Source organism: Colobus angolensis, unplaced genomic scaffold (genome assembly GCF_000951035.1).
Source record: "Colobus angolensis palliatus isolate OR3802 unplaced genomic scaffold, Cang.pa_1.0 Scaffold95, whole genome shotgun sequence".
In the NCBI taxonomy this organism is placed as follows: Eukaryota; Metazoa; Chordata; class Mammalia; order Primates; family Cercopithecidae; genus Colobus; species Colobus angolensis.
Genome location: NW_012123487.1, coordinates 1,238,240 through 1,249,457, shown reverse-complemented (window position 1 = coordinate 1,249,457; position 11,218 = coordinate 1,238,240). Strand labels below are relative to the sequence as shown.

Genomic DNA, 11,218 nt, shown 5'->3' with positions numbered 1-11,218 from the left:
CGAGGTGAACCGGCTCAAGGGCCGCGAGCCGACGCGAGTGGCCGAGCTCTACGAGGAGGAGCTGCGCGAGCTGCGGCGTCAGGTGGAGGTGCTCACTAACCAGCGCGCCCGCGTCGACGTCGAGCGCGACAACCTGCTCGACGACCTGCAGCGGCTCAAGGCCAAGTGAGGGCCCGGCGCCCCAGACTCCCCTTTCCGCGGGCAGGGCACAAGAGGCTAGGCCTGGGGGCTGGGGTCCCGCTGTCAGCACATGCCTTCTCCCGGGGTCCGGGACCCTCTCCTGCCCCATGCTGGGAAAGGGCCCTCCACCCATGTGTTTCAAGGGGCCGTGACCTCCAGGTCTCTCCCCCTGCGATCCCATCTTGCATAGGAGTTTTCTTGGGGACATAGATCGGGGGTGGATATGGGAGAATTTAGGGGACCCGGTGCCATTTGGGCAGCCCCCTTAAAAAGCATTTTAAGATGCTGGGGCGATGTTTATGGGGTCAGGTAGTTGATGGGCAGAGGAAGGGCTGCAGGAGGCCCAGAGGGCAGTGTAGCCAGAGGGAGAAGGGAGGCTGAAAGGAGACAGGGAAAGCAGGGCAAGGGCCCAGAGTCAAAGCAACAGCTCTCAGCTCAGCTGTGATGAGGCCTTGGGGAGGAAGGGTGGAGTGGGGAGCTTGACCCTGGGGCCTTGCTGAGACTGTGTGTTTTTACAAGGTGAATAGACAGGCTGGAGAAAAAGTAAGTGGGGGCCACAGCTCTCAGACAGCTTGGGAGGACCTGACTTTGGCCTCACCAGGCTCCTGAAACGAAAAGAGCAGCAAGTATAGCATATCTGTTGGTCCCACTTCTGACAGGCCAAGTGAGCAGAGTCACCCTCCTGCCACCAAAGTCATAAATATTAATTGAGCAGTTATATTGGCCAGGCTGGAGCTGGGAACCAGAAACAGAGGCGGATAAAATAGACACAGTTTCTAACCCCAGGGAGGTCACACAGTCTGGTGGGGACATGGACTTCAAGGGTGTGGCTCCTGGGCAGAGATTGGGCCACTTCCTGTGCCCTCCCTGGATGGGTGGGGCCTCTCCACTCCCTTTCTCTCCTGTCTCTACCCAGCAGCCAGGCTCTCCTGCTCTGTCCCGTACCTACTCCCTGGTCAGCCCCCAGCCAGTCGTTTCCACTGCCAGCTTTATCGCCCACAACTGTCTGTCTTTCTGTCTGTCCCACCCAGGCTGCAGGAGGAGATTCAGTTGAAAGAAGAAGCAGAGAACAATTTGGCTGCCTTCCGAGCGGTGAGTGCCCTTCTTTTCCCCTCGCATGGCCTCTGGCCTTGCTCTACCCTACCTGGGTGGTGGTGACTATGTCCTTCTTACTTGGCCTCTCCCAGGACGTGGATGCAGCTACTCTAGCTCGCATTGACCTGGAGCGCAGAATCGAATCTCTCAACGAGGAGATTGCGTTCCTTAAGAAAGTGCACGAAGAGGTATGCCTTGGCCCCTCTTCCTGGGGTCACTGGGCCATGGGGAAAGCAGCCAGAAAGTGGGGCTGGGGTGAGGCTCTGGCTGGGAATAGGGGTATGAGGGTGCTGTGTGGGCCCTGAGAGGGGACTGAAGCCCAGCCATGCCCTACAGGAGATCCGTGAGTTGCAGGCTCAGCTTCAGGAACAGCAGGTCCAGGTGGAGATGGACATGTCTAAGCCAGACCTCACTGCCGCCCTCAGGGACATCCGGGCTCAGTATGAGACTATCGCGGCTAAGAACATTTCTGAAGCTGAGGAGTGGTACAAGTCGAAGGTGGGTGGCCTCACCCAGGGACTGGCATCTCCGTCCCCCTGAGTCCCAGCTTGGATGTGCTGCCTGTGGCATTATCCATGGGAGGAGAGCCCAGAGGCTCCATGCTCCCTTGCTCATCCCTACCTGTGCCCTGCATCCTCCTCATTTTTGGACTCCTTTCTCTGCCCTTAGGTGTCAGACCTGACCCAGGCAGCCAACAAGAACAACGATGCCCTGCGCCAGGCCAAGCAGGAGATGATGGAATACCGACACCAGATCCAGTCCTACACCTGCGAGATTGATGCCCTCAAGGGCACTGTGAGTCCCTACCCACCTGGCCAGGCCCTGCCCCTTCCTGTCTGCAGTTCACACCCTCACTTTGTGACCTTGAGCCCATCATAGATCCTCTCTGGGCCTTCATCTACTTAAATCTACAATAGGGATAAAACTAGACAAGTGGATTCCAGTTGGATGCTAAAGAATCAGGGGTTCCTGGGGCATCTGCCTGTGTGCGGACTGTGAGGCTGAATACAGACGTTCCTTTTTATCTATTTTATTCTGAGTGTCCACATACAGATTTCATTTGAGTTCAGGGTTCAACATGTCCTGGACCTGACCATCTGGAGTTGCCTGCCAGCCCCAAAGCTGTGTCTTTCCTCATTTTGGGCTCCCAGTGTCCTCTTCCTTTCCTTGACCTGGGTTCCCCCTCTCCTGCAGAACGATTCCCTGATGAGGCAGATGCGGGAACTGGAGGACCGATTTGCCAGTGAGGCCAGTGGCTACCAGGACAACATTGCGCGCCTGGAGGAGGAAATCCGGCACCTCAAGGATGAGATGGCCCGCCACCTGCGGGAGTACCAGGACCTGCTCAATGTGAAGATGGCCCTGGATGTGGAGATCGCCACCTACCGGAAGCTGCTGGAGGGAGAGGAGAGCCGGTGAGGGGCCAGGCAGGAGCCGGAGCGGGGAAGTGGGTGGTGCTGGTTGGCCCATTCCTGTCCCCAGGAGGCTACCTCAACAAGACATGGAAACAATTTTTTTTTTTTTTTTTTGAGACGGAGTTTCGCTCTTGTTGCCCAGCCTGGAGTACAGTGGCACCATCTCGGCTCACTGCAACCTCCACCTCCCGGGTTCAAGCGAGTCTCCTGCCTAAGCCTCCTGAGTAGCTGGGATTATAGGCACCTATCACCATGCCTGGCTAATTTTTGAATTTTTAGTAGAGATGGGGTTTCACCATGTTGGCCAGGCTGGTCTTGAACTACTGACCTCAGGTGATCCGCCCGCCTCAGCCTCCCAAAGTGCTGGGATTACAGGTGTGAACCACTGCACCCGGCCTGGAAACAATTTTATACAAGAGGCCACTGCTGTATTAATTGCAGAGAATTAACCAAGGCCACCTGGGTAAAAAGCAATTTAATTAACAGCATTTATAAAAAGAGAAATATAAGTATTCCCTTATCCACCTTCAGAATTAAGAACCAGTAGCAAAAAACCATATTCAGCAACCAATAATAAAATATTACTGCCAATCAAGGGAGAGATGAAAGCAGAATGGGGAGAGATGAGGAGGGAAACAGAGGGAGCAGATAGAGGCAGATAGAGAGAGGGAGGGAGAGAAGCCTTGCACAGGGATAGGCTAAGAGAAGGTAAAGGGATGCATACAAAAGGCATGAGTGTACACACGCATGCACACACGTAAGCACACGCACATGCTCGGAGGAAAAGACACAGACTTCATGCTCAGAGCAACCCACCTCTAGACAGAAAACAATATACAACTGGAAAGGGACACCAAGGAACCTTGTGGGATAACAGAAATGTTCTAATCTTTTTTTTTTTTCTTTTTGAGACAGAGTCTTACTCTGTTGCACAGGCTGGAGTGCAAGTGGCGTGATCTTGGCTCACTGCAACCTCTGCCTCCCAGGCTCAAGTGATTCTCCTGTCTCAGCCTCCCTAGTAGCTGGGATTACAGGCGTGTGCCACCATGCTCAACTGACTTTTTGTATTTTTAGTAAAGATGAGGTTTCACCATGTTGGTCAGGCTGGTCTCTAACTCCTGACCTCAAGTAATTCGCCTGCCTTGACCTCCCAAAGTGCTGGGATTACAGGCATGAGCCACTGCGCCTGGCCTAGAAATGTTCTATATCTTGATTTGGACTGGTAGTTACACAGACGTGGACATTGATCAAAACTCATTGAATTGTACATTAAAGATCTCTGCATTTCACTGTATGTAAATTTAACCTCAATTTAAAACAGATCAATTACTCCAAAAACTGGTACCCCCTGATACTCATAAAAATAATATCTGAAATTTTTAAAAAACAGAAGACATGTTTAGATATAGGTATACACATAAAGAGAAACTTCAGATTTAGTAAAATGACATCTTCATGTGATGGCCTTTGAAGGTAGCTAAAGGCATGTTACGTTTTCCCAGCATTAGGCCTAAATAGTAAGCTCTCAGACTGGCCTGGCTGGAGGGTAGGCATGAGCAATGGATATCACCCACAGCTGCTGCTGATATGACCTTCAGTGCCACAAGCAAGAAGGAAATCCTGGTGCTCTGGAGGGCGCAGTGGGGTTGCACATCCTGGTGTCATGCCAGCAGGTCACAGTTGAAATGAATGATCCTTCCAGAAGAGACTATTCCTGGGACAGCTCTAGCTGACCTTTGACCCCATTCCTTGAGCAGTATGGGTGGCGGGAGTGCTGGGGTCCATGGGACTGGGACAGCTGAGGGTGGGGTTTAGAAAGGACCAGGGTGAGCCTTGATGGGCAGTCTCAGGGAACGATGGGAGGTTTCTTAACTCTTAGGAGGCTTGGTCTCTTCCGTTTTAGGATCAATCTCCCCATCCAAACCTTCTCTGCCCTCAACTTCCGAGGTGAGTGTCTGCTGGCAGGCGGAGGCTGGAGTTGCAGGGGCCAGGAGTCCAGCATGGGCACTGCCTGAGGCCAGCCAGGAGGGAGGATGGGACCCTGGGGCCAGGGAGGACAGATCTGGAGTCTGGGGAAGAAAAAGGGGGCCCCTGCAGGTAGGTGGGGGAGTTTAGGTAGAGGTGGATGAGGCACCTTATGACAGAGAGAGCTTTTTATGTGATTATATTGTATTGTATTTACCATGTCCCCTGCACCTTCTTGGAGTACTGGGCATCAGGAAGCAGCCTCTGTTCTGAATCCCAAACTCTGAAAGTAGCAGGAGTGTCCTTGGGGACCTGGCTTCAGGAGGATCTCATACCACCTGCCTTCTAAGGCACCCACGGCCCATTGTCTGTTTGGCACATTGCCAAGCACCGCCTTGGTTGCTTGTTGAACACCTCCAGTTTGCTGGAGCAAGATGTTGGATGCACGTTGGAAAAGAAAAGCCAAATCTTAGCAAAGCCAAACAATGAAAAGCACGAGCTCTTAGGGCATTCTGCCATTCTGACATTAGTAATATACAGATCGGGTGGCTTTCCAACCCCAGAGAGCAGAGAAACACACAATAATGATGCATTAGGAAAGCAAGTCGGAGTCCTTGGCAGCTTCTCCTTTCCTAGATCAAGCCTTTTCTATCTTCGATGTACATTTCCATCAGGAAAAAATACACGCTGTGCTCCACCGAGTCACAACGTTCATCACAGGCTAGTTGCTAGCTAAGGAAATTCGTGAACACCAAACTCATAATACCAAGGACCTCCATTTGACCTTTCCTACACAACTCAGAGCCTCTCTTTTCAGTTAGTTGTTTATACGGACACCAAATGTGAGTCTTGCATTTAAAACTTCATAGTACAAAAAAACCCCAATCACATTGCACAGTGCTTTCCAAATCAATAGCTTTGTGGCCATGATAGGGCAAGTATGGTTGGCACCACTTCACTCTGCGTCCTCAGTGAGGAAACTGAGGCACAGAATGGCAAGTGACTGACCACCAGCACAATGAGTCAGTGACTGATTCCTGCTCCAGCTCACTTTGATTAAGACATCAGGTTGCCCATTTGAAACTTTTTTTTTTTTTTGAGACGGAGTCTCGCTCTGTCGCCCGGGCTGGAGTGCAGTGGCGCAATCTCGGCTCACTGCAACCTCCACCTCCCTGGTTCAAGCAATTCTCCTGCCTCAGCTTCCTGAGTAGCTGGGATTACAGGCACGTGCCATCATGCCTGGCTAATTTTTGTTTTTTTAGTAGAGACGTGGTTTTACCATGTTGGTCAGGGTGGTCTCGAACTCCTGACCTCATGATCCACCTGCCTCGGCCTCCCAAACTGCTGGGATTACAGATATGAGCCACCCCACCCGGCCCTGAAATCTTAAAGGGAGATGGGTACTGTAAGGTCCTCTAAAGAGTGTCTTGAGGCTGGGCTTTGGGGTTCAGTCTTGAAGAAGGGGAGTCCCAGGATACAAATGTGTGCAGGGCTCTCCTGGGGCCCGGGGGTGGAGAGGAACTAGGAGGTATGGGGAATGTCGATGCTGTGCAGCCTGGGCCTCAGGGGTCCCCTACCTTCCTGCACCGTCCTGCACATGGAGCAAATCTGTTGGCTCCTGAGACCCTCTAAATTATGGGACTGGCCCTGGGGACTGAAGAACAACCTGCTGGGTGCTAGGCTGAAGGACAGGTATTAAAGTCTTGAAGAAGTAACAAGCCTGTCTTGAGGGGGGTTGGGGTCTGCTAGGGCTCTGCCCAGTGTGGCCCCAGATGGACTCCCAGCCCCTGGTACAGCCCAGCCTGGACTTGGTCAGGCTGAGTGTGCGATGGACCCTATTACAGAAACCAGCCCTGAGCAAAGGGGTTCTGAGGTTCATACCAAGAAGACGGTGATGATCAAGACCATCGAGACACGGGATGGGGAGGTTGTCGGTTTGTCCGGGCTCCTTACCCTTGGTGGGGGCTATGGATGTGTCTGGGGAGACTGTCTTCCACCCAGTTGTGCTGGTTTAGGTCCCTGGCTAGTGGGACAAGAGAGATCCTGCGGCCTTGGGGTGGGGATGGCTCAGGGCTGAGGCTCTATTCTCTGGCTAGCACATGGTTGGACTGGGCTTCTCTTCTTCCCCAGGTCGTCAGTGAGGCCACACAGCAGCAGCATGAAGTGCTCTGAAGACAGAGACCCTCTGCCATCAGAGACCGTCCTCACCCCTGTACTCACTGCTCCCTGAAGCCAGCCTTCTTCCATCCCAGGACACCACACCCAGCCTCAGTCCTCCCATCACAGCCTCTGACCCCTCCTCACTGGCCATCCCTCGTGGTCCCCAACAGGGACATATCCCATCCCTGCCTGGTCACAGGGCATGCCCTGGCCACCTCTGCGGGCCCCAACCATGAGCCTTGGCTGTTGGCAGTGAGTGAGCCTGGCTCTTGTGCTGGATGGAGCCCAGGCTGGAGCAGTGGCCCTGTCCCTCCCACCTCTGTGACCTCAGGCACTAGCCTCTGGCTCTGGAGATAGCCCCAGAGCAGGGTATTGGGATACTGCAGGGCCAGGACTGAGCCCTGCAGACCTCCCCAGCTCCCAGCCCAGGAGAGAGAAAGCCAGGCAGGTAGCCAGGGGGACTAGCCCCTATGGAGACTGGGGGGCTTGAAATTGTCCCTGTGGTCTCTTATTGTCCTTTCCCCAGCCCAGGGTGGACTTAGAAAGCAGGGGCTACAAGAGGGAATCCCCGAAGGTGCTGGAGGTGGGAGCAGGATATTGAGAAGGAGAGAAAGTGGGTGAGATGCTGGAGAAGAGAGGAGAGGAGAGAGGCAGAGAGCGGTCTCAGGCTGGTGGGAGGGGCGCCCACCTCCCCGCACCCTCCCCTTCCCTGCTACAGGGGCTCTGAAGAGAAACAATAAAGAGATTCGCACACAAGCCAAGCTGGCCCCTGCTGTCTTGACTGCCAGGTCTCCTGTGGGGCCCCTGGGGCCCTGTGATGCCACCTGTCACCCTCAGATGGACTGTACTGACCTCCTGCCCAGCCAGACTTTCCCCAGGGCCTCGCACCCACTTCTGTTCCCAGAGCCTCCTGGCCTTGCTGTCTGTATGCAGCGTATGGGGCAGGCAGGGCTGGACAGGGGCTTTTGTTGGGGAACCACAAATACCTCTCATTAGGCCCCAATTCCAGGACTGCCCCACCTTGTGCTCCCTACTGCACCTTCAGGTCAGCCAGGCTGGGCGGACACCACCTGCTATTCTTTTTGAAGGATGTAGCTGCTCCCCACTGACTGGCTCTGAAGTAGGGCTCCTCCAGTCCCTTCTCCAAAGATGTCAACAGCCCCTTTTTTTCTCTCTCTCTCTTTTTCTTCTTGAGACAGGGTCTTCCTGTGTCACCCAGGCTGGAGTGCAGCAGTATGATCACGGCTCACTGCAGCCTGGACTTCCTGAGCTCAAGTGATCCTCCCACCTCAGCCTCCCAAGTAGCTGGGACCACAGGTTCACGCCACCATGACTGGCTAACTTTTTATTTTTTGTAGAGACAAGGTCTTTCTGTGTTGCCGAGGCTGGTCTTGAATTTCTGGGTTCAACTGCTCCTCCTACCACCTCAGCCTCCCAAAGTGTTAGGATTAAGATGTGCACCAATGGCCTCTTTCTATTAATTCTTTCCAATACCATTTTTATACACAGGAGCCAATTCAGGAAAAATAATGTTTGGAAAAACGGAAAGATCTGTTCTGTACTTCAATAAGAATGTTCAATACTCTGAAGAGGTCAATTCGTTCTCCATTCATCTATAATTTCAATGCCATGCAATCTCAATTAAAATACCAAATAAAAATTTTAAGAGAATTGGAGAAGATGGGAGGGGAGTGTAGGACATATGAAAAAAATTAGGAGGCTGGGCACAGTGGCTCCACCTGTAACCCCAGCACTTTGGGAGGCCGAGGCGGGAGGATCTCTTGAGCCCAGGAGTTTGAGACCAGCTTGGGCAATGTAAGAAGACCCTGACTCTACAAAAAATAAAAAATTAGCCTGGCATGGTGGTATGAGCCTATAGTTCTAGCTACTTGGGAGGTTGTGGTGGGAGGATAGCTCGAGCCCAGGAGGTCAAGGCTTCAGTGAGCTGTGACTGTGCCACTGCACTCCAGCCTGGGTGACAGAGTGAGACTCTGTCTCAAAAAAAGAAAAAGGAAAAAAATTAGGAAATCATAGAATAAAACATCAAAATTTATTAGAAGGATATGATAATTAACAGTTAATGAAGAGGAAATATACAAATATTAATGAACAAAATAGCGTGTTTAGAACAAGACTCACATACATGAGACATACATAAGTTAAAGGAGGCATTTTGAATGTGTGGGGAAACCTTAGTGACACAGTATATAGGGTTTGGAGCACTTGGATAGCTAAAAGGTGGGGTAGGGGGCAGAGTGAAGTCTGTCTCTCTTTTACTTCTTCTAAAAAATATATTCTGGGGATCAAAGATGTAGGAAATGATGGATCCATGTAGGCCTCAGCCTTCAAGTTTCTCCTCTGAGATTTCAGGGATTATCCTTTAAAGGAGTCAGGAGGAGGGTAGAGATCACAAAGATAATAAGCTCAGACAGTTTGTATGTGAAATAAACCTCAGGAGGTTTTAGTCTTAAGGTCCTTAATCTGACCTTCCAAACTGACTTTTCCAGAAACTTCCAAAAGCCTTTCTGGTGTCTCTTTCTTCTCCTTCTTTAACGTGGCCCTGGCTCACAAGTCACCCCTCGCTCTAAGAAGGCCCCTTCGCTGTTGTATTCTTCAGCTTTGCCCTGGGAGAAGCTGGGGTGTAGCCCCGGGTCCCCTCCCTCTGCCACTGGTGACTCATGGTCATTTCCTTCCCCCTAGTCCTCAAATAGGGTGAACCCTACAGGCCCCAGAACTACCCCAATCAACCTGTAGAGAAACTCCACAATGACCTTCACAGGAAATAAAATTGAATGTCTCATTTCCAATGTCTTTGAACTGGGATGGAGGAGGAGCGATGGGTAAGGGGCTTCTTATCCTTGAGCCTCTTGGGGCCCCTGGAGTCTGAGCCAGCTTCTCTGTGTTGGAAACACCTGGACAGGGCTGGGCCCAGGTGGATTAGAGGGGGCGTGTATATCTGTGAGTAGTTTCTGGAATCCTTCTTTTCCCTGAATGAGTTATGTGCACCTATCTGTCCCACAAAGGATAAAGGGACACATGGGTCAGGGGAGGTTTTGGAGGCAGTTCCCCTCCTGCCCTCCACCTCACCAAATGCTTAGGTACAGACTAGTCACTAAGGTGGAAGGAATGTAGAAATCTCAGGCTCTCAGAGTCAGACCTCAGAAAGCTCCCAGGCAATTATCCTTGTGGTGCAGAAACCCCCTTTTTGACCCTGCCCCACATCCTTCATGAGCATTCCTTAAAATCTGCCTGAATGTCTACAGAGCCAGAGAACTCACCGCTTCTTTCGTGGCCCCTTCCAACTGGGGACAGTTCTGAAATAAAGCTCTTCCTCCTCAGCACACCTGTCTCCTGTGACTGCTGCCCACTCGTCCCCAGAGAAGAAAGAAGGCCCAGAGCCACCCTCTTTCCCCCAGTGCGGGGGAAGGATTCTTTGAGCACAGCCTATCTGGAGCTAGAAATTCTGGTTCTAATCTTTGCCTCTCTTCTTAAGAGCTGAGCAGTGACCAAAAGTACCCAGGGAATGGGCAAATACAAACCAAAAAAGATTTGGGTTTCAGCCGGCTGCAGTGGCTTCTATAATCCCAGCATTTTGGGAGGCCAGGGTGGGAGGATCACTTGAGCCCAGGAGTTTGAGACCAGTCTGGGAAATGGCAAGACCTGGTCTTTACAAAACAAAACAAAACAAAACAAAAACCCAACAACAGGGGCGGGGCGCGGTGGCTCACGCCTGTAATCCCAGCACTCTGGGAGGCCGAGGCGGGTGGATCACAAGGTCAGGAGTTCAAGACCCGCCTGGCTAACACAGTGAAACCCTGTCTCTACTAAAAATACAAAAAAAAAAAAAAAAAAAAAAAAAAAAAAAAAAAATTAGCTGGGCATGGTGGCAGGCGCCTGTAGTCCCAGCTACTTGGGCGGCTAAGGCAGGAGAATGGCATGAACCCGGGAGGTGTAGTTTGTACTCCAGCTTGGGTAACAGAGCGAGACTCTGTCTCAAACAACAACAACAACAACAAACCCCCAAAACAACAACAAAGCAAGCAGGGGTTGCTACAGGTGTGCACCTGTAGTCCCAGCTACTTGAGAGGCTGAGGCAGCTGGATCATTAGAGCCTGGGAGTTTGAGGTTGTGGTGAGGTATGATTGCGCCACTGTACTCCAGCCTGCACAACAGAGTGAGGCCTTGTCTCTTAAAAATAAAAAAAATTAAAATAAAATAAAGATTTGCGTCCTGTGTGGCCGTATATAGACAACCAGCTCTTCAGTGTGTCCCTCCCCAAAACATACCCACACATACCCCATCACCTCCACAGCAAAGCCTCTTCCTGCTCCTTGGCCTCTGGCGTTTTACCCTTCAAGACTCTGAACATCAAGAAGTAACAGGGCTCATAGAATGCTGACTGG

At 51.8% G+C, this 11,218-nt stretch overlaps 1 protein-coding gene across 1 annotated transcript; it reads left to right on the top strand.

Moving 5' to 3' along the window:
• Nucleotides 1-4: 4 nt before the first annotated feature.
• DES (desmin) lies at nucleotides 5-7,576 on the top strand. Its single transcript, XM_011932194.1, has 10 exons — nucleotides 5-165; nucleotides 1,212-1,272; nucleotides 1,368-1,463; nucleotides 1,612-1,773; nucleotides 1,945-2,070; nucleotides 2,470-2,690; nucleotides 4,594-4,637; nucleotides 6,500-6,582; nucleotides 6,786-7,053; nucleotides 7,155-7,576. The coding sequence occupies exons 4-9, from the start codon at nucleotides 1,663-1,665 to the stop codon at nucleotides 6,825-6,827; spliced, it is 627 nt and encodes a 208-aa protein (XP_011787584.1). The 5' UTR covers nucleotides 5-165; nucleotides 1,212-1,272; nucleotides 1,368-1,463; nucleotides 1,612-1,662; the 3' UTR covers nucleotides 6,828-7,053; nucleotides 7,155-7,576.
• Nucleotides 7,577-11,218: the final 3,642 nt, after the last annotated feature.